The sequence below is a fragment of the Lutjanus erythropterus genome, chromosome 3 (assembly GCF_056507025.1).
Source record: "Lutjanus erythropterus isolate fLutEry1 chromosome 3, fLutEry1.hap2, whole genome shotgun sequence".
In the NCBI taxonomy this organism is placed as follows: Eukaryota; Metazoa; Chordata; class Actinopteri; order Lutjaniformes; family Lutjanidae; genus Lutjanus; species Lutjanus erythropterus.
This window is the reverse complement of record NC_139319.1, coordinates 385,348-408,427: the sequence shown is the minus strand read 5'-3', so window position 1 is coordinate 408,427 and position 23,080 is coordinate 385,348. Positions and strand designations below refer to the sequence as shown.

Genomic DNA, 23,080 nt, shown 5'->3' with positions numbered 1-23,080 from the left:
CTTGTCCAACATGTTCTCCTTCTGTCAAACATGTTCTCTTCCTGTCCGACACGTTCTCTTCCTGTCAAACACGTTCTCCTTCTGTCAGACACGTTCTCTTCCTGTCCGACACGTTCTCTTCCTGTCAAACACGTTCTCCTTCTGTCAGACACGTTCTCTTCCTATCCGACACGTTCTCCTTCTGTCCGACATGTTCTCCTTCTGTCCGACATGTTCTCTTCCTGTCCGACATGTTCTCTACCTGTCCGACACGTTCTCCTTCTGTCCGACATGTTCTCTTCCTGTCCGACACGTTCTCTTTCTGTCCAACATGTTCTCTTCCTGTCCGACACGTTCTCCTTCTGTCCGACATGTTCTCCTTCTGTCTGACATGTTCTCCTTCTGTCTGACATGTTCTCCTTCTGTCTGACACTGTCTCCTTCTGTCCAACATGTTCTCTTCCTGTCCGACACGTTCTCTTCCTGTCCAACATGTTCTCCTTCTGTCCGACATGTTCTCCTTCTGTCTGACATGTTCTCCTTCTGTCTGACACGTTCTCCTTCTGTGAAACATGTTCTCCTTCTGTCAGACACGTTCTCTTCCTGTCAAACACGTTCTCCTTCTGTCAGACACGTTCTCCTTCTGTCTGACATGTTCTCCTTCTGTCCAACATGTTCTCCTTCTGTCTGACACGTTCTCCTTCTGTCCGACATGTTCTCCTTCTGTCTGACATGTTCTCCTTCTGTCCGACATGTTCTCCTTCTGTCAAACACGTTCTCCTTCTGTCCAACATGTTCTCTCCCTGTCCAACATGTTCTCCTTCTGTCCAACATGTTCTCCTTCTGTCTGACATGTTCTCCTTCAGTCTGACATGTTCTCCTTTTGTCTGACATGTTCTCCTTCTGTCCGACATGTTCTCCTTCTGTCCGACATGTTCTCCTTCTGTCCGACATGTTCTCCTTCTGTCTGACACGTTCTCCTTCTGTCCAACACGTTCTCTTCCTGTCCGACAAGTTCTCTTCCTGTCCAACACGTTCTCCTTCTGTCAAACACGTTCTCCTTCTGTCCAACATGTTCTCTTCCTGTCCGACACGTTCTCTCCCTGTCCGACACGTTCTCTTCCTGTCAAACACGTTCTCCTTCTATCAAACATGTTCTCTTCCTGTCCGACACGTTTTCTCCCTGTCCAACATGTTCTCCTTCTGTGAAACATGTTCTCCTTCTGTCAGACACGTTCTCTTCCTGTCCGACACGTTCTCCTTCTGTCCAACATGTTCTCTTCTTGTCCAACACGTTCTCCTTCTGTCCAACATGTTCTCTTCTTGTCCAACACGTTCTCCTTCTGTCCAACATGTTCTCTTCTTGTCCAACACGTTCTCTTCCTGTCAAACACGTTCTCCTTCTGTCAGACACGTTCTCTTCTTGTCCGACATGTTCTCCCTCTGTCCGACATGTTCTCCTTCTGTCTGACACGTTCTCCTTCTGTCCAACACGTTCTCTTCCTGTCCGACACGTTCTCTTCCTGTCCAACACGTTCTCCTTCTGTCAAACACGTTCTCCTTCTGTCCAACATGTTCTCCTTCTGTCTGACATGTTCTCCTTTAGTCTGACATGTTCTCCTTTTGTCTGACATGTTCTCCTTCTGTCCGACATGTTCTCCTTCTGTCCGACATGTTCTCCTTCTGTCTGACACGTTCTCCTTCTGTCCAACACGTTCTCTTCCTGTCAAACACGTTCTCCTTCTATCAAACATGTTCTCTTCCTGTCCGACACGTTCTCTCCCTGTCCAACATGTTCTCTTCCTGTCCGACACGTTCTCTTCCTGTCCAACACGTTCTCCTTCTGTCAAACACGTTCTCCTTCTGTCCAACATGTTCTCTTCCTGTCCGACACGTTCTCTCCCTGTCCAACATGTTCTCCTTCTGTCCAACATGTTCTCTTCTTGTCCAACACGTTCTCCTTCTGTCAAACATGTTCTCTTCCTGTCCGACACGTTCTCTCCCTGTCCAACATGTTCTCTTCCTGTCCGACACGTTCTCTTCCTGTCCAACACGTTCTCCTTCTGTCAAACACGTTCTCCTTCTGTCCAACATGTTCTCTTCCTGTCCGACACGTTCTCTCCCTGTCCAACATGTTCTCCTTCTGTCCAACATGTTCTCTTCTTGTCCAACACGTTCTCCTTCTGTCCAACACGTTCTCTTCCCGTCCCACATGTTCTCTTCTTGTCCAACACGTTCTCTTCCTGTCAAACACGTTCTCCTTCTGTCAAACACGTTCTCTTCCTGTCAAACACGTTCTCTTCCTGTCAAACACGTTCTCCTTCTGTCCAACACGTTCTCCTTCTGTCAAACACGTTCTCCTTCTGTCCAACATGTTCTCTTCCCGTCCCACACGTTCTCACAGAAACATCAGGACAGAAGATTCATTAATGATAAAGTTTGTCCAGAGAACTGATCGGAGGAGACAGACGGCGCCTCAGTCTTTACTGCAGTAGAAGTACAAATACTCGAGTAAAAGTAGAAGTACTGATTCAACTTGTTTACTGCAGTAAAAGTGAAAATGAAAATGTCCTCAGAGTATAAAAGTAAAAAGTCGTCCTCTGAAGGACATTTCTACCGTTTCTGTCTGTTTCTACTGAAGCTCAGCGTTTGTCTCGTTGTTTTTTTGTCTCGTTGTTTTTTTGTCTCGTTGTTTTTTTGTCTCGTTGTTTTTTTGTCTCGTTGTTTTTTTGTCTCGTTAGATGTTCCAGGTTGTTTCTGTTGCGTTTACGTGACGCGTGAACTCGCTGCTCGGACAGAACGTGTCCTGAGCGCCACCATCAGGACAGTCAGGGGTTCTTCACACTCTGTGTTAAAGTGAAGCAGAACCTTTGTTTAGTTTCTTAATCACAGGTGTGTTCTGGGCGGAACCTGAATGAAACCAATCAGAATGTCGTCTCCTGTTCCATTTAAAGGGACAGTTCACCACAAAATTAAAACCACGTTTCCCTGAGTGTTTCTCAGAGTGTTCTCTGGTCTTTTGTCCTCCAGTTGTGGGTTCAGGAGAGGATGCCTGTGGCCACGTCCACCGACCACGGACACAACCTGCAGACCGTCCAGCTGCTCATCAAGAAGAACCAGGTGAGAGAACCTTATATGGAAACAGGAAGTGCTGTGTCTCTCGCTCTACATCCATCCAATTCAGATAAAAACGTTTGTTTTATCTTTGTCAGGTTTTATTGAGTGGAATCTTTTTTTTCATTTTGAAAACTTATTCTTTATTTTAAATTTGTTTATTTTCCATACTGTTCCTCTGTTCCTCTGTTCCTCTGTTCTTCTGTTCCTCTGCCTTAGCGAGCTCAAAAACAATGTAACACTTTTCTTTTCTCACCCGCCCGTCAGGGCTGCACAGAGAAACAAAATCAAACGCCTCTCTCCTTCAGCGTGTCTCGTCCTCTGACCACGTCTCAGTTTAAAGAGTCTTCTGAGGTTTTTATTGGTGGTCCACAGAGGGACCGTTCAGCTTCGTGTGAGACGGTCAACAGGAATCAATAATCAATAATCAGGTAAACTCAACTAACGTGAACTCGTCATCTTCATCGTCAGACTCTGCAGAAGGAGATCCAGGGTCATCAGCCTCGTATCGACGACATCCTGGAGCGCAGTCAGAGCCTCCTGAAGGACCAGTCGCCCAGCGGTGACGTCATCCGCCAGCGTCTCGCCAACCTGCAGGAGCTGTGGAGGCAGCTGATGGAGGAGGCGGAGCGCCGCCACGCTCGGCTGGAGGAGGCGCACAAAGCCCAGCAGTACTACTTTGACGCCGCTGAGGCCGAAGCCTGGATGAGCGAGCAGGAGCTGTACATGATGTCAGAGGAGAAGGCCAAGGTGGGCGGGGCCAGAAAGCCCCTCGTTAACGACATCATGTTGTTCACGTTCAGGCGGGAATAACAAATTAATTTTCACTTTAAATAATGCAGGAACAAATGTTCATTTAGATTTTTTAAATTAAATTGAATTCTGTTGCACCAAAACTGTAAACTCCAGTTTAAACTCTGATCCAGTTTTAACTTTAAACTAACTTGATCATTTTTTTCAGATGACTGAGAAAATGTATTAAGTTGCTCCATTAAAATAAGTTTTTCTCCAAAGAGAAAGAAGAGAGCTTTTCAGCTAAACCCAAAATAAAAATGTTTTGTCTTTGGAGCGTAAGAAAGAAAACCATGAAATAACTTCGTAACTTTAGCTAGAAAACAATGTTGCGTTTCATTAACGAGTACAAACAAACAAAAATGACCTTTTATGTATTTTAATTTGGGTAAACACCAGTTCAGTAACTATTTAATTACTGAACTGAGGTCAGTTTTTAATTGTGCAGCAGATTTTAAACCTGGTTTTGTTAAACGTTTGCATGTTTGAACATTTTTATTCTTGCGTGTGTTTTGCGTTCAGGACGAGCAGAGCGCAGTCACCATGCAGAAGAAGCATCAGATCGTGGAGCAGGCGGTGGAGGACTACGCTGAGACCGTCCACCTGTTGTCCAAGACCAGCAGAGGACTGGTGGCTGATGGACACCCTGAGAGGTGCACACACACGTGACATCACTTCCTGTGTATTTTAATATTCCTCACAGTTGTTTATCATCCTGGACAGAGCAGATGATCGAATGTAAACAGAACCAGTCCAGTTTCTGTCATCGCCATAGTAACAGGACTGTGTGTGTGTGTGTGTGTGTGTGTGTGTGTGTGTGTGTGTGTGTATCAGCGAGCGTATCAGCATGCGTCAGTCTCAGGTGGACAAGCTGTACGCAGGCCTGAAGGACCTGTCAGAGGAGAGGCGGGGCAAACTGGACGAGAGGCTCCGCCTCTTCCAGCTGAACCGAGAGGTCGATGACCTCGAGCAGTGGATTGCGGAGCGAGAGGTGGTGGCCGGGTCACACGAGCTGGGACAGGACTACGAGCATGTGACTGTACGTTACTGCGAGTACTACGACTGATACTGTTAACCCTTTAGACCCCAGCAGAACTGGAGAACTGCAGAACATTCCTGCAGGTCACTGTGAACTGTCACTTCCTGTGTGTCCTGTGGGAGACAAATTATTTTTTCTAAAGTTAGGTCCCACAGCGGTCCATAGGAAGGGACGCATCATAGGCTGTCATATCAAATACGATCACCTGACCTCTGACCTGCGTTCTCTTCCCTCAGATGTTGCAGGAGCGTTTCCGGGAGTTTGCTCGGGACACTGGGAACATTGGTCAGGAGCGTGTGGATGCCGTCAACCGCCTGGCGGACGAGCTAATCAACACGGGTCACGGCGACGCAGCGACTGTGGCAGAGTGGAAAGACGGGCTGAACGAGGCCTGGGCCGACCTGCTGGAGCTGATCGACACCAGGACACAGATCCTCGCGGCCTCCTTCGAGCTGCACAAATTCTACCACGACGCCAAGGAGATCCTGGGACGCATCCTGGACAAACAGAAGAAGCTGCCGGAGGAGGTCGGCCGCGACCAGAATACGGTGGAGACGCTGCAGAGGATGCACACCACCTTTGAACACGACATCCAGGCCCTGGGGACACAGGTGAGTGATCCTGAACCTGCACCACAGGGACACTTCATGGGTTTACGGGGACATTTTGGTTGACTTGAGCATATAAAGGTGTAAAATGTACATTCTGTTCACACCAGCATTTATGATGGTGAAAAATTTAGAAAATATTAATTTCAGTCCCTTCACCTTTATTCATTGACCTTTGACCCTTTACTTTTGTCCTCTGTCCTTTGACCTTCGTCCGTCGTCCCCTGTGCGGCAGGTGAGGCAGCTGCAGGAGGACGCGGTGCGCCTCCAGTCGGCATACGCCGGAGACAAAGCTGACGACATCCAGCGGAGAGAGAGCGAGGTGCTGGAGGCATGGAGGAGTCTGCTGGAGGCGTGCGACGGACGCAGGCTCCGCCTCCTGGACACCGGAGACAAGTTCCGCTTCTTCAGCATGGTCCGAGACCTGATGCTGTGGATGGAGGATGTGATCCGGCTCATCGAGGCCCAGGAGAACCCCAGGTACCCCTCCCCCACCCCTACCCCTCCTCCTGAGGCTGCTGCTGTCTGCTGGACTGGAAGCTTCATCGGATAATGATAATGACAAAAGTGTGTGTGTGTGTGTGTGTGTGTGTGTGTGTGTGTGTGTGTGTGTGCAGAGACGTGTCATCAGTGGAGCTGCTGATGAACAACCATCAGGGCATCAAAGCCGAGATCGACGCCCGGAACGACAGCTTCACCGCCTGCATCGAGCTGGGGAAGGCGCTGCTGGCCCGGAAACACTACGCATCAGAGGAGGTGAGGCGAGCAGAACTCTGCACACGGTCTATATTTACATAAACACATAAAGATACAGACATGTGAAGGATAATCAGTGATTAGGTGTCTGACGGCTCGACGTGGAGGTGAAGCGACTGTTGATTCGTTGATTCTCTCTCTTCTACCGTCAGTTATTCACCAACAATATGAAATAAAATCATTCTCTGATATTTTAGTGAAACTTTTTCACTCAAAGTCTAAAGTTATGAATCGAGATGTGACCCATGATGACAGATTTCTTAAATTGTGTGGATGATACACTGTAAATTCAGTGTGTTAATATGACTCTGGATCAACAAATAGAGGTTACCATGGCAACGTGATGCAGACAGCCTGTGCTGCTGTCATATGGTTTTAACTGGGTGACGTTACAAACACAAAGATTTAATTTTAAACGTCTTCCCTCAGACAGAAGAATCAGTGACAGAGCGACACTTTAATCTCAAGCTCTGAAACATGACATGACCAGGTGATGACCTCAGCATCAGTTACCATGGTGATGTGACAGGTTACAACAGAGACACCTTCATGACTGAAGAGTCAACAGGCCTGCTGACACATTAATGTCACTTCATAGTTCAGCCCTCAGGTGTTATAACCATTCATCCAGTCTAATGAGCTTCAGTCTGCAACATCTGACTGTTTGTTTGTTTGTTTGTTTGTTTGTTTGTTTGTGTTCAGATTAAAGAGAAGTTACTGCAGCTCACCGACAAGAGGAAAGAGATGATTGATAAGTGGGAGGATCGGTGGGAGTGGCTCCGGCTCAGTAAGATTCACTCACTTCCTGTTTGATTCAGACGACCACAAGGGGGCAGCGTGTTACTCCATTACATTCATCTTAGTTACTAGTTACTCTGCAGATTCAGATTAACAAAGCAAAATAAATCAGCAGGTAAATTCTGATATTCTTGTGTCAGTGAAGCTTCACTGGTCCTCAGCTGTGTGAAAAGTAAAATATTAAATAAATATAAATAAATTATAACGAGCTGCACTTCATCAGCTTCAAACACTCGAACGCATCATTATAACCCTTTAATGTCATGTATATAACTCTGAATGAGACATCCTGCACGACGAGTACTTTTACTTTTGGTACCTAAAGTATACGGTGAAGCACAAAGGGCTTGTTCTTGTTCTGTGGTGTTAATACGACTGCAGGAAATGAAGTAAAACAACAAAACAAAACATCTGAAAGTGAAGCTTTTTGTTCACAGAAAAAAAAAACACGTGTTCAGACAAAAACTTGACGTCTTTTCTCCTAAAATGTTTTTATCAAAACGACATGAGACAAGTTAAGATAAAACTTTATTAGTGGCACAACAGTGACGTTATCAGAGTCACTGCAGCAGAGACGTCAATAAAAACAATAAATAATCATTAATGAATGAGTAAACAGAAATATAAAAATAACAAGAACAAATATTCATCAGCGTATTAAATCCCTCCTCCTCCTCCTGACTTTAGTTCTGGGTCATGTGACCTTTTCTGCGTCTCGTGAGTTTGCTGTTCTGTACAAAGCCTGGCCCCGCCCCCCCGTCCTCAGAGGTCACAGCAGGTGACAGGTGCTGACAGCTGATTGGACGCTTCAGTGATGACTCAGCGCTGATGAAGTCTCCTCAGGCTCTCGCCGTCCTTTAACGAAGCTGACCGAGCTTCTCCTCAGACCGCCGGCGCCGACCAATCAGGAAACGCTGCTGGCGATTTAGTCACATCAAGACGGACGGACGGACGGCGTCATCTGATGACTCATCGTTCAACAGTTAAAGGAGCAGTCCGCTCTGTTTTCAGACCATCTGTCACAGACATCACTGCTCGCAAGCGTTAACCATTCATTATCAATCAATCTGTCAATTATTAATCAATTGATTCATCACAATCATAATCAGTTTGAAAATAGACAACAATAAACTACTTTTAAACTTTGGACCTATTTTTAAAGTCTTTTCTACAACGATTATTTTCATGATCAATTAATCTGTTGATCATTTTCCTGATTAATTGATCAGTTGTTTGGTCCATAAAATGATGAGAAATATTGATCAGTGTCTCCCAGAGACAAAGTCCTCAGAAAGCAGAAAATATTCACATTTAAAAAGCTGAAATCAGAATTTTATCTTTATATTCTTTAAAAAATGACTCAAAATAATCAATCAATTATCAAAATAGTCTGTAATTAATTTATAAGTTGATTAAAAAACTTAATCGTTGCAGCTCCAACATTCACACAGAAAATAAAACAAGTGATGGAAAATAATGTGAACAAAATATTTCTGATAGAAACAGCAACAACAACAACAACAACAACAACAACAACAACAACAGCAACAGCAATAATAATGATGATGATGATGATGATAATAACAATAATAATAATAATAATAATGTCCATTTAAAAGTGGAAGATGTGAGATCATGATGTGTAAAAACAATAAGAATTTAAACTTTAGTTTAAACTTTAGAGGTTGAATCACACCTGAATGTACAAAACATGAAATTATTATTAAAAAAAATTCATGAGCAGAAAAAAATAAAAGTCTTTAAAATCCAGTCACAATTAAAAAAATGTAATAAAATACTTAAAATATGATGAATCTTCTTCTTTGGTTCCATTTTAAAACTCAACCTGCAGACTTTCACATTAAATGTCTGCATGAAGAATTATTCCCTTTGAGACGCAGGACAGCTTTTATTTTGACACATCTGTGCAGGAAGTGTTCAGTTTCATTATAAAAGTGTTATTTAGCAGAGATGACATCACAATAATATCAGACTGTGACGATTATTTCATTGGTTAATCATAATTTATTTGTTTTATTTTGTTTATTTTGTTGTTCATAAATGAATAAAAATATAATAATGTAGTAAATGTTTACGTCAGGGCTGCTTTTATTTTATTTTATTAAAGAAGGAAAACAGAAAGAAGATTTTGTTTTTTAATGTCATGATAAAAATCAGATGCTCAGAGTTTTACATCAGTAACAGTGAATAAAGTTTGACTGTGACTCTGTATCTCATGTTCCTCCCCTCTCGTCCTCATGTCCTCGCGTCCTCTCGTCCCCCCCCTCAGTCCTGGAGGTGCACCAGTTCTCGCGGGACGCGGGCGTGGCCGAGGCGTGGCTGCTGGGTCAGGAGCCGTACCTGTCGAGCAGGGAGATGGGTCAGAGCGTGGACGAGGTGGAGAAGCTCATCAAACGCCACGAGGCCTTCGAGAAGTCGGCCGCCACCTGGGAGGAGCGTTTCTCTGCGCTGGAGAGGCTGACTACGGTGAGCGGGGAGGGACAAACACACCTCTTCATTTTAGAGGAAAACTGTTCACTCGTAAAGTCTTTAGTTTAAAGGTGAGCACGTAATGAACACGCCCCGATAAACAGCCAATCAGATCTGTCGAGAACAGAGCTGACGCAGCAACGGGAAGAGACGAAGAGAAAAGTGTTTAGAAAACAGGAAGTCGACTCAAAGTACAGCAGCGCTTTGAGTTTTTATCTTTAAATGATCAATGAAGTGGATCAATTTAGTCTTAAATAATTCAAATACATCAGTGAATCATTACATGATAAAAAGAAAACAATAAATATAATATGATAATAATAATAATAAGAAGAAGAATTTAAATTCAAATAAATATTTTTTATTAAATAATAAGTTATCAATATCGACTGATTTCAAATATTTTATCAGTATAATTTTTTTCAGATTTAATTTCCGATGTAATTTATTCCACATTTTCTCCCTTTCAAAATAAAAGCATAGTGTTTCAAGACCAGAAAAATAAAGTCTGGTTCAGGTTCACAGCTCACTGAGAACAAGATTCAAGTTTATCTAAAGAAGAAAAGTCAATTATCTCTAAAGATTACAGGTCGGCAAAACTTTTTAAAGTTTATTTCAAAACTCAAAAATCTCTTGCAGTATTTTATTCTTTAAATTTGTAAAGTGATTCTTACGTTCTACAACTGTAAACATTTGTACATCAGAGTTTTAAAAAAGTTTTAATATTTTGTCAACTAAACTGCGTCTGTAGCTCGGTGCCTTTTCCTCAGTGACAACGACTCCTCCTCTTCCTCCTCCTCTTCCTCCTCCTCTTCTTCTTCTTCTTCTTCTTCTTCTTCTTCTTCTGCAAACAAAACAAACAAAAAAATGAAAGTTAAATTTTTGCAGCTTCAGAGAGATTTTTTTTTCCTTTTTTTGTCAAAAGTGTCTCTTTTGACGGAAAAGTGTGTGTGTGTGTGTGTGTGTGTGTGTGTGTGTGTGTGCATGTGTGTGTGTGTGTGTGTGTGTGTGTGTGTGTGTGTGTTGCAGCTGGAGCTGTTGGAGGTCAGGAGGCAGCAGGAGGAAGAGGAGAGGATGAGGAAGCCGCCGTCTCCGGAGCCGCCTGCTGTTGTCCAGCAGGAGGAGACGCAGCAGCAGAGGTGAAAACAAACAAACAAAAACAAACAAACAAACAAACAAAAAAAAACCTACAACAACAGCGGCATCTGGTGGACGTCAGTGGAACTGCAGCTCTGACTCTGTCTGTCTGTCTGTCTGTCTGTCTGTCTGTCTCTGCAGTGGAGTCATCACACAGAACGGACTGCCGTCAGACCAGGACTCTCCTCGGGTCAGTGCTCACCTGTCACTCACCTGTCACTCACCTGTCACTCACCTGTCACTCACCTGTCAGCATCAGACAGCATGTGGACAGTAAATATACAGTAAACAAAGAGAAAAACAGAACAAAAGAATATAGAAAATATATAGAAGACTAAACAATAAAATATACAAGAATAACAGAAAGAGTCCAGAAACGTGAGCAGCATCAGACTGAGGCTGACTGAACACAAAAGATTCATTTATGAACTTTTTTAAACTGTTCATCTTTTAGGTTGTAGAAGAAGCACAAAAAGGTTTTTTTAGCTAGAAAGCAAACAATATAATGTTTTTTTTTCTTTTTTTAAATCTACCTTGGAAACAATGTTTTTAAAACTAGAAAACAATAAAATGTAAAACACTGCAGTTTTTCTTTTGTTCTCAGTCCTGACAGAACATTTATTTATTTCTTTATTTATTTTAAATCAAGCATTTCCACACTGATTAAACTTTAATTTCAGTCCACATCAATAATTTTGGATTCACTAAACTGGGATCAGTTAAACCTGGTTTTGCTAAACTCTGACTAGAACTAATCTTAAATCAGCCAGTGTTGGTGCAGCTCACTGTTAAACATTTGGAAACAATAAAAGCTGTCCTCAGAACGTCTTTCCGTCTTAACATTCTGTGACATCGAACCCTGTTCAGGACGGCGTGGACGGAGGAGACCTGGTGAACGGCGTGGCGGAGCGGAGCTCTAAGGAGCCGAGCCCCAGCGGCTCGCCGACGCCCGGCAGGAAGAGTAAGACGAGCCAGTCGTCCACGCTGCCCTCCAAGAACCAGGACTCGTCCTCGTCCTCCCAGCTGGAAGGACTTTTGCACCGCAAACACGAGTGGGAGGGACACAACAAGAAGGCGTCCAACAGGTACGGACAAATATCCTCTGCTGCAGGAGAGCTCTCACTCCTCTGCTCGCCGCTCATCACGTGACCCCGCTCTTCTGTGATTGGCAGGTCGTGGCACAACGTGTACTGCGTCATCAACAACCATGAGATGGGTTTCTACAAAGACAGCAAGGCGGCGGCTCAGGGCGTCCCGTATCACAACGAGTTACCCATCAGCCTCAGGGAGGCGACATGTGACGTGGCTTCAGACTACAAGAAGAAGAAACACGTCTTCAAACTCCGGTGAGAAAAACGTCGCCATGATTCTAAATCCGTCGTTTGCTGAGACGTCCAGTGTGTCAGAAATATATCAGAGGTGTCTTCACTGGACAAGTACAGACACTTCACTGCAGTACAAGTACAGTACAGATACTTCACTGCGGTACAAGTACAGACACTTCACTGCGGTACAAGTACAGATACTTCACTGCGGTGCAAGTACAGTACAGATACTTCACTGCGGTGCAAGTACAGACACTTCACTGCAGTACAAGTACAGACACTTCACTGCAGTACAAGTACAGATACTTCACTGCGGTGCAAGTACAGACACTTCACTGCAGTACAAGTACAGACACTTCACTGCAGTACAAGTACAGACACTTCACTGCGGTGCAAGTACAGATACTTCACTGCGGTGCAAGTACAGATACTTCACTGCGGTGCAAGTACAGACACTTCACTGCGGTGCAAGTACAGATACTTCACTGTGGTGCAAGTACAGTACAGATACTTCACTGCGGTGCAAGTACAGATACTTCACTGTGGTACAAGTACAGACACTTCACTGCGGTACAAGTACAGACACTTCACTGCGGTACAAGTACAGACACTTCACTGCGGTGCAAGTACAGATACTTCACTGCGGTGCAAGTACAGTACAGATACTTCACTGCGGTGCAAGTACAGATACTTCACTGCGGTGCAAGTACAGATACTTCACTGCGGTACAAGTACAGACACTTCACTGCAGTACAAGTACAGATACTTCACTGCGGTGCAAGTACAGATACTTCACTGCAGTACAAGTACAGACACTTCACTGCGGTACAAGTACAGACACTTCACTGCAGTACAAGTACAGACACTTTACTGTGGGACAAGTACAGATACTTTACTGCAGGACAAGTACAGACACTTTACTGTGGGACAAGTACAGATACTTCACTGCGGTGCAAGTACAGACACTTTACTGCAGGACAAGTGCAGATACTTTACTGTGGGACAAGTACAGACACTTCACTGCGGTGCAAGTACAGACACTTCACTGCAGTACAAGTACAGATACTTCACTGCAGTACAAGTACAGACACTTCACTGCAGGACAAGTACAGACACTTCACTGCAGTACAAGTACAGATACTTTACTGTGGACAAGTACAGACACTTTACTGTGGGACAAGTACAGACACTTCACTGCAGTACAAGTACAGACACTTCACTACGGTGCAAGTACAGACACTTCACTGCGGTACAAGTACAGACACTTCACTGCAGGACAAGTACAGACACTTCACTACGGTGCAAGTACAGACACTTCACTGCAGGACAAGTACAGACACTTCACTGCAGTACAAGTACAGATACTTTACTGTGGGACAAGTACAGACACTTTACTGTGGGACAAGTACAGACACTTCACTGCAGTACAAGTACAGACACTTCACTACGGTGCAAGTACAGACACTTCACTGCAGTACAAGTACAGACACTTCACTGCAGGACAAGTACAGACACTTCACTACGGTGCAAGTACAGACACTTCACTGCAGTACAAGTACAGACACTTCACTGCAGGACAAGCAGTGGCGCCTGCAGATATTTTTCATAGGGGTGGGCAGGTGGGGTTAAAGGGGTTAGGTCAGTTAAAATCTTGGGGTGGCACAGCAGAACTAAAAAGTCATAATTTCAGGAATTTTATTGTACTAGTACTAGTATTACTATCTTTTTATTATACTGTAGTATATAGGCTAGCAGAAAACTATCAGAAAGACTTGAGGAAGCGCCTTTTGATAACTTGTTGTCTTTATTATGTTATATTTAATGTTGATGATCGAATGTGCAGAGACTCATAACAGTACATTTAACATGTTGAGTCTCACAACAGTCCTGTTTTATTTTGCATGTCTGTGTGTGAGGTGATTTATTTATTTTTTTTTTAATTGGCTAGTTATCATGTTATCATTATTCATTGACGGTGTACATTATTGCCATCAAAACAGAAAAAGCAGGTACTTCCAGATACAAACAGAAACCTTTATTGTGATTCTGACGTTTCATCACTGTGCTGCTCGACCGTCGGCTCTCTCTCTCCTAACGTCAGCTGCCTACGTACTGTAACGTTACGTAACTCAAATAAGTTAAAAAGCACATGTCACGACGAATATTACTTCTCCCCCTTCTTTTTACAAAAGAAATGATGACTTACTCATAGTCCTTGATCGATGCTGCTGATCGATGCGGATCAATGGCGAGTTTGCAGCCTACTGAGAACCAATGGGATGAATGAGTGATTGACATCACTGTTAGACAATGAGCCAATCAAGGGGGAAGGAACCGTCTTTGTCGCCTCTGATTGGCTAAGTGTGCGCCGGTGTGAGCTTAACTGGCAATCGATATTTGTGACTGGCCAGCGGATTTGTAGGAGTGGCCGCGGCCACCCCAGGCCACCGCCTGGTGGCGCCATTGAGGACAAGTACAAGTTCTCCTCCTGTTGAGAATTTACATCTCGTTTCATCTTTCACGTCATTTATGTCTTGATATTTTCGTCTTGTTACTTTGTTTTTGTCTTGGTACGTATTTTATTTCATTTTTGTATTGTTACATCTTTTTCTGTTTTTTTCCTCTCTGTGTGTCTTTTAAAGTCGTTTTGGTCTCGTTACATCATCAGTGTGTAATCGTCACTCGATGCCACTGAATCCTTTTTTAACACACTGAAAGCTCATGAAGTGACCTGAGTGAGTGAATAACACCAGCTGATTGGTTGATTCTGACCTCTGTCTGTTTCAGACTCACTGATGGAAACGAGTATCTGTTCCAAGCCAAAGACGAAGTGAGTTTGATCTTTTTCTGTCAATGAAACTATTTGAAGGAAAGTCAGAATGTGACAATATTAATTAATCGATTAATTGAGTAAATAATCAATAGATGAATCGACAATGAAAATAATCATTAGTTACAGCCTGATCTCTGTCGCCCCCTGCAGGAGGAGATGAGCACCTGGATTCAGGCCATCCTGAACGCCAACTGCTCCGACGTGCAGGGCAGTAACCCCGGCACGCCGGCGTCTGGGCGCGCTCAGACGCTGCCGGCCGCCGTCACGCTCACCACCGAGTCGAGTCCCGGCAAGAGAGAGAAGGACAAAGAGAAGGAGAAGGAGAAACGCTTCAGTCTGTTCAGCAAGAAAAAACAGTAGAAAGTCAAACAGACTTTGGTGAAACCGACTCAGTGCGTCCTGACACGCGCTCTGACACAGGACACGTCCCATTTAGCTTCTTCAAACTGTATAATTTCTCATGAATATAAAGAACTGGAACCTGCTTCAGAGCGTGGGTCAGACCGGAGCTGCTTTCAGCTTCATGAAGGTTTTTATCAGAGAATCTGATTCTGCACACGACAGCGGCGTTATTATCAAACCTCACCTCCGCCTCGCTCTGATGAGACCTTTGTAAAGTTCAACTCACATGTCAGAACGCTGACTTTACCGGCCGTTAACCTCCGACACTTCCTGTTCCTGCAAACCAGACGTCAGTGATAAAAACGTGAAACATTCCAGTCGACCACACGGTGAAAACTGAGTTTGGTGTGAAAATCAGGTTCTGGACGGACGTCTGAGGCTGTTGATTCACTGCGTACACGTTTTTAGAGGATTCAGAATTAATGAAACACGTGAACCTGGTGCTGACATCACTGCTGATGTCACTACTGAGCAGCCAATGACAGAGGTTGGCGGCTGAGAAAGCTCAGGCGAGGAGCAGAAAACTGATCACGTTTCACCAAAGTGTGTGCTCGTTTTGTGTTTTTCTCGATGCAGTTTTGTTTTTTTCTGTCTTTATGTTTTATTTTTGTCTTCCTGTGGTCGTCTGGTCGGGCGACGAAGCGGCAGCGGTTTGGTTTGTGATGTCACAGCTAAGCTGGCATTTCTGTTGAAGCCCGCTCTCACTCCGTCGATGCGTCGACGATGAGCTGCTGTTCCGTCACGACGTCCAAACCGCCGCCTCTCTCGCTCGCTCTCGGTGACGTCAGCTGGGACCACGCCTGTGTTTTCTTTTCCAACAGTGTTTAATTTGTATTTTTCTTAAATTTTTGTTATTTTTCTACATTTGAGGGTTTTTATTTTTGAAGCAGGTCTGAGTTATTTCCTCAGTTTTGTGAGGGCGTCTTCAGAGACAGCCTACATTCTTCCTCTGCCGTTGAGAAATTGGACCAACAGTGCATTTTGTTTGATTATTGCTTTAACTGTTTTTGTTCTCTGCCAACATTTTCTTTTTGTCTTAAAAACAACCAATCACCTTGAAGGAGGTGTACGATGTAGAAATGTCCACTTGCATGCCTGAAACTCTCACCTGAAACTGAACACCTTTGTTTTTTTGTTTTTAAATCTTTTTCTTTGTTTTTCTTTGGTTCTTTGGGATCCTTCCAGTACAGATACTGAAGCTGTATAATAAACACGTCGTTCATGTTACCTGGTAGACGTGCGTACCTGATGTTACCTGGTAGACGTGCGTACCTGATGTTACCTGGTAGACGTGCGTACCTGATGTTACCTGGTAGACGTGCGTACCTGATGTTACCTGGTAGACAGCAGGTGTGCTCCAGCTGTGGACAGGTGAAGGTTGCTTGCTTCTCGTCGCTGCACCGCGCTGCTGCGTTCAGATTTTCTGCTCTTTGATACTCGTGTTGCTCTGCGTCACTGTATATCTATTGTACTGAACATGTATGGAAGTTAACGCCATCTTACTGCACAATCAGAACTACATCTATAGGAATGAAGAAGAAGAAGAGGCCGAATATTTAAACAGAAGTTAGACCATAAAGGCTTTTCTCATGTATGAAACTGCACCTGTAGACTTCAAAGCTCTCTCTCTCTCTCTCTCTCTCTCTCTCTCTCTCTCTCTCTCTCTCTCTCTCTGTCAAATATGTGCGATGTCATTAAAGCTTTTAAACTTTACACTTCCTGTTTGTCTGGTTTTGTCCAAAAACCTGCAGATATTAAAGGGATAGTTCAGGTTTTTTAGGTGTAGCTGTATGAGGTACTTCCAGACTAACACAAAGTCGTGGCACGAACGTGGCTGTGACATCATTTTTATGACATGGTGACGTGGTAGCAACCTAACGAGTGAAATTCTTCACCAGCACACTCTTTTAAACGTTGCTGTAATGTTGTTCCAAAGTTTAAACCATCGTCTTTTTTTTGTCATTTTCAACTTTTTACATTGTTTCTTCTTGTTACGTCTTGTTGTTTTTTTCATCACTTCAGTCTGATGATAATCACTGATGACAGACAAGGAATCGTCTTTTCTGTGTTCAGTCTTGATGTTGGAAGGCGACGCACAATGATGCAAAAAAAAAAATCATAATCAATAATTCACCTCCGAGTCCATCCATCCATTTTCTGTAACCGCTTATTCCCGAAGGGGGGTGGAGTCTATCCCAGCTGACACTGGGCGAGAGGCGGGTTCACCCCGGACAAGTCGCCAGTTCATCACAGGACTGACACACAGAGACAGACGACCACTGACACTCACATTCACACCTACAGTTTTATCAATGGAGTTTGGTTGGTTTGTAGAAAGTGATATTTCTCTTATATAATGGTGGTTTCCTGTCAGAAAAGTCTGTCTGACAGAAAGGTTAAGTGGTGGTGTGTCGACCACCAGGTTATGCGCTGACTATCTCGTATAACCTCACTTCAAATAATACAAACTGTCCCTTTAAATTTGCGATCATAGAAAGTCAGCAGATATATTGATGTTGGAGAAACTGGGACCAAAGAATTTCTGATTATTTTGCAAATAAAATACCAAAATTGTTGCTGGCAGTTAACTGTCTTAAACAGACAGTGAGAAATTAAACATATTGTTCTTCTCTGGTTCCTCTGAATCGTGGCTGTGATTCATCTCGTCTCCAGTCGGCCGCTCATCGTCCACGGCGCCCTGCCTCCTGTTTTGGGGAGGCGATGACGTAGAAACCTGCTGTGGTCTGATGCTGAATATGACTCAGCTGCTGCTGGAGACGCTGTGATGAACTTGAATTTCATCTTTTCACAACCATGAACACAGACGTTTTGACAGACACCACAGGACGACGACATCTGATATTAGCCGCCGTAGAACCAGAGACGCGTCTTTGATTAAACTCAGTGATTGATATTTTCACTTTTCTGACATTTTATGGACCAAACAACTAATTAATCAAGAAAATAACTGACAGATTAATCAACAATGAAAATAATCATTAACAGTCCTACTCTCCATCAGGAAACTCTGTAAACTCCTTAGCTAACTGCTAGCTCTGTAGCTAACATAGCGGTCCTATTAGCTGACTGCCCAGACTGGCAGTTCTTAGTGTAGCTCTGGAGCAGCAAGGAGTAGTTCAATAATGTTTACTAATGTTTTCTTTTTCTTTTTTTTTTGCTCATTAATCATCTTTCTAAAAACCCCAAACACTGAAAAGTCATAGAATGTTTGATTCATGAGTGTCTGCTGCTGCCTGAGGCTGTGAGACGGTTTAATTTGTCCTCAGTTCTCCTTCATAAATACGTTTATTTATTGAAGAGGGGAGAACGAGGCATATGGAGGCCCAAGCAGGCAGCAGAACCAAGCTAAGCTAAGACAACTGCTAACATTAGCTGCACGACTAAATGAAAAAAGTTAACGGCAGATAGCATTCAAAGTTAGCAACAATCGGTGGTTAGCTACATTAGCAAAAAAGTAAGCTAAAGTTATTCATCGGGAAACTCTGACATCGGGGGGAAAATGTTCTCCATAAAATGTTTCACCAAAAATCAGTGAATAAAGTTAGAAAGTTTTTATATAATTTTTTTTTTGAACCATTTTTTTTAACCTGTATTTCATAACACATTTAATCGGCAGGAGGTTTAACAGACGACAGTTTGATCTTTAAAACCGATTTTCCAGCATCATTGAAGATTAAGTCAAAACCCGAAAAATAAAGTTTTGTCTCAGTTCTCCTGTGAGCCAATAGGAAGAGAGGAGGGAGACAGGTGTGTGACCTCATCAGGCAGGTTCATTATGTGCGCTCATCAGGTGACAAGCTGTTAGGATTAGCTTGTAGCACCTGTCTTAGTGATAATAATGATGTTATTAACAGATATCAAACAAAAATATGATGCAACAAAATGACACATTCACATGACGTCAGAGTAGATGCTTCCTGAGTTTTCTGGTTTTGGATCATAGTGGTGCCTCTTTGTTAGAGAGGATCTCTGCGGCAGGTGGACTGATGATAAATCCTCCAGCCAGCTGGGTTAAAACACTTCGACTCCCGTGATGCACCGCGGCCTCCTGAGCGCAGCTCCGCTCAAACCGCACCTGACCTGACGTTCTGACAGAGGCGGAAAGCTCGCGGACGTTAGCAGGAACGAGACCGGAATGTGGGTTTAGAATTTCAAAATAAAATCCACATGCTCGTCATCTGGAAAGTAAAACATTAATATACGGCGAAAATAAAAGATATACTTTAAAATACTTGATATAACTGCTACAGATAATCCTGTTGTAAAAGTAAAATAAGTAAAAATGTAGCACTTTTTTTGTTTCTGTCACCATTATCGCTAAAAACAGCAAAGAAAAATGGGAGGCACTGCTAGTAATTTATTTTGAAAGTAATAACAGGAAGTGTTGATGTTGATTCTTTCCGTCTTGATTGTGTCGGTGATCCCTGGGATTCCCGTTAATATCCCGGCTTTTCTTCATCGTTTTTCTCTATTTTGTGGACCGGGAGCTGCAGCGGCTCTCAGCCGGGGTTCGGCGTGTGTGTGGCGGCCTGCAGCAGCAGGATCAGTCGGTGTCGTTCGGTGTGAATCCTGGTTCTCTGTGCGGACTGACGGTGATAAATCGGTGCTTTAATCTCCGGATTTCAGCTGGAAACAGCGAACAGACGGCGGTGGGATTTTCTCCGTTTCAGCCTTCAGACGCTCCGTTTGTGGAATTACCGTCAGTTTACACCGACTGACGGTTCTTTAATAACGGAACAGCGGCAGAATAACGGAGCCACAGTGAGAACTCATTTAAGGTTCTGACACACAGGAACATGTTCTCTGAACACGTTCTACATTTATTCTTCATCAGGGAACACTGAACCCCTCTGATGATGTCAGGATGTCCCGAATCTTCTGACGTTTCTGTAACCTTCAGACTAAATTCAGGCAATGTTCCGGTTTGGGTCATTAGTTAGAAAAACGTTACCAGAATGTTTCAACAGAACGTTTCTGTTATTAAAAATGGATCCGTTAGGTTCCTGGAACAGCTGTTAGCACTGTTCTAGTCCCATTTAAGGAACCTCTGTTTGCAAAGTTTTAGTCCCATTTAAAGAACAGCTGCGAGCACAGTTCTAGTCCATCCAAAGGTTAATACTGTTCTAGACCAATTTATAAAAACAGTTCTAGTCCCATTTAAAGAACCTCTGTTAGCGCAGTTCTAGTCCCATTTAAAGAACCTCTCTTAGCGCTGTTCTAGTCCCATTAAGTTCAAGTCAGATTTCAAAGAACATTTTTGAAATGTTAATATGACCTGTGCAAATCAAAGTGTAAATGTTAGCTTAACAATTCAGATCTCCTGCAGGACTCTTTTATTTTATTTTATTTTATTGTATTTTATTGTTAGGTCATAAGCATTTCCCTAAAATTGTTCAGAAATATTCATTTGCAACCAAATAGCAACAATCTTATAACTTAACAAAAGTTTTATGAGAACGTCTCTACAACCAAATATTCTTCTTCAGATGTTGTCGTCATTTCTGATCGATTTTTGAAATAAGTAAATACAAAAACTTTACAGTTACTTCACTAAATCTGTTTTTATGTATTCATGACAAAAATCTGATGAGCCTGTTTTTGGTGGTTAGTTTTGTTGTTACATTGTTTTGTTGTTTGTAGATAAAAACATCTGTCTGATGACCTCAGTTGATCATGAACTCATATCTACAACAGAATCAAAAAGTTGCGCTTATTTTTTGCAAAAGTGCAACAGCTGTAAGTTTGGAAGGTTATCGACTGAAATATATTAATTTAATTCAAATTTTAAACCGGGATTCTCTCAAACACACTGACAGTAAATTAGATTTATTTATTGAAACAGCCTCTGTGATCAACCATTAAAGTTTTGTGTTGATGTAGTGCTGATATTTATATTTATGTTTATATTTATATTTATATTCCAACATGTTCAGTTTATCATCTCAGCTGTGAAAAACAAAACTTAAAGGTGTTTGTTTTGTTGATGACTTCCTGTTGTGTCCTCAGTTTGAAACACAAACTGCCGCAGAGGTTGTGTGACTTGGCTAACATCAGTTAGCTGCAGGTTGGAATTATGGGAGGTGTAGTTGGATGTTGCAATGTTAAAGGGACTACAGTAATGGACTACAGCTCCCATTAGGACAAGCAGCAGGAGTGGATGAACGTTGTGACGGTTCTTGTGTTGGTTCCGGAGAGGTTTTTGGTAGCAGATGCTTCATCAGTGTCTCCACGCAGGACGAACGTGCTCAGAACTCATCAGACTTCTTGGTTTAAACCTCGAAGACGTTCTTTTGTTTTTCTACGTGAATCGTTAAGGTTGAGTTAGCAGTTTTAAGGCGACATGTCGGATAAGACGGCGCCGCGCTGCCAGCTGAGGCTGGAGTGGATCCATGGGTACCGAGGTCACCAGTGTCGGAACAACCTGTACTACACCGCAGGGAAGGAGGTGGTCTACTTCGTGGCTGGGGTGGGCGTGGTCTACAATACCCGAGAACACACCCAGAAGTTCTACCTGGGACACAACGATGACATCATCAGGTGAGATCATGTGGTTCTAATACGCAGCTGGTGGTGTTCTCAGTTTATAAAAGGTGGAACATTCCATTGTGGTTTGTATGCTAGTCATGCTAACATGCTAAAGTGCTAATGTGGCATCATCTGAGTCTGGAATCTGAATCACTGTCACACCTGATTCAGCAATCAATAAATATACACGTGGAATACAAACAGTAAATATATACAGTAGCTGTGTAAATATATAAAGTAAAAATACACAGTACATTTCTCTCTCTCATATATATGTATGTATATGAGAGAGGGAGAGGGAGGGAGAGAGAGAGAGAGAGAGAGAGAGAGAGAGAGAGAGAGAGAGAGAGAGAGACACATATATAAACATGTTTGACTCTCAGATGTAAACGTGTTGTTGATATTTTGAATCTAATTGTTGTCACATCACCTGGAGAGCAGGTTTCCATGGAAACAACAGATAAAGCTGTGATGAGGCTCCTCCACACACACACACACACACACACACACACACAGTGTGACAGATGTTCCAGATGTTGCTGCAGGCTCACCTGCAGGTCTCAGTCTGACCCAGTTCACACACACAAATGACATGTATTCTCTGTGTTAAAGGACCAGCCTGTTTTAGTGAGAGAAGACTGTGGGAATGAGAGAACTGCACCAAACTCCCTTTAAGAAATATGACATTTTAACTAATTCTTATGTGTCTGTAAAAACACAAAACTGTAGAAAAACAAGATTAAAGGCATCACATGTCGACAGTCTTCTCATCGATTCAGCATCAATATAATCCTTAAAGATAAAGTGTATTTCTTTACAGACGTTATATTTTGGAGTTTGTCTCCTCCACCAGCTTCTCTCAGTTACCTGCACTGTTTTAGTGGAGGAGACTGAAGGAACGAGAGGAGAACCGTTTCAGAAATGAAGATTTCTCACTAAAATCAGAGCTGGTTGGTGGATCAGATACATGCTGAATTAAACACAAATCATAACTCTGTTAATTCAACATCTGTTGTGTGTGTGAGACGGCGTTTTTATCAGCTGTAACTACCTGTTTTTTAATGACTTCCTGTTTGGTGCTGCAGAGCGCGAAGCTGCCAGCTGATTATATGAATAAAAACTGTGGAATGCTCCTTTAGCCGTTCAGCACCACACCACGCGATGGCCGTCGGCTGATAGATGGAGGCAGGAGATGGGGGGTTGGTGTTTGAGTCCCACGGCCTGATGGGAGCTGACAGCCGCAGGAAAGATGCTGATGATGG

At 43.2% G+C, this 23,080-nt stretch overlaps 2 protein-coding genes and 1 long non-coding RNA gene across 5 annotated transcripts in view; 2 read left to right on the top strand and 1 right to left on the bottom strand.

The window, feature by feature from the left end:
- LOC146329292 (spectrin beta chain, non-erythrocytic 1-like) overlaps nt 1-15,420 on the top strand; it is a 51,305-nt gene extending 35,885 nt beyond the window's left edge. For both annotated transcript variants that reach the window (XM_084714522.1, XM_084714523.1), the window contains 15 exons: nt 3,009-3,098; nt 3,564-3,842; nt 4,407-4,537; nt 4,719-4,923; nt 5,160-5,534; nt 5,767-6,011; nt 6,149-6,287; nt 6,990-7,074; nt 9,376-9,572; nt 10,605-10,714; nt 10,854-10,902; nt 11,580-11,797; nt 11,885-12,058; nt 14,825-14,867; nt 15,021-15,420. In XM_084714522.1, coding sequence (XP_084570648.1) covers nt 3,009-3,098; nt 3,564-3,842; nt 4,407-4,537; nt 4,719-4,923; nt 5,160-5,534; nt 5,767-6,011; nt 6,149-6,287; nt 6,990-7,074; nt 9,376-9,572; nt 10,605-10,714; nt 10,854-10,902; nt 11,580-11,797; nt 11,885-12,058; nt 14,825-14,867; nt 15,021-15,230 — 2,550 coding nt within the window. In that variant the 3' untranslated portion in view covers nt 15,231-15,420. The remainder of the gene's footprint in view (nt 1-3,008; nt 3,099-3,563; nt 3,843-4,406; nt 4,538-4,718; nt 4,924-5,159; nt 5,535-5,766; nt 6,012-6,148; nt 6,288-6,989; nt 7,075-9,375; nt 9,573-10,604; nt 10,715-10,853; nt 10,903-11,579; nt 11,798-11,884; nt 12,059-14,824; nt 14,868-15,020) is intronic.
- Nucleotides 15,421-16,077: 657 nt separating this feature from the next.
- On the bottom strand, nt 16,078-16,979 carry LOC146329291 (uncharacterized). Its single transcript, XR_014769797.1, has 2 exons — nt 16,609-16,979; nt 16,078-16,554 (listed from the first exon to the last, which is right to left on the bottom strand). It is a non-coding gene; the product is annotated as an uncharacterized LOC146329291 (long non-coding RNA).
- Nucleotides 16,980-20,704: 3,725 nt separating this feature from the next.
- The window catches only part of LOC146329290 (echinoderm microtubule-associated protein-like 6), a 35,732-nt gene continuing 33,356 nt past the window's right edge, over nt 20,705-23,080 (top strand). For both annotated transcript variants that reach the window (XM_084714516.1, XM_084714515.1), the window contains exon 1: nt 20,705-21,830. In XM_084714516.1, coding sequence (XP_084570642.1) covers nt 21,634-21,830 — 197 coding nt within the window. In that variant the 5' untranslated portion in view covers nt 20,705-21,633. The remainder of the gene's footprint in view (nt 21,831-23,080) is intronic.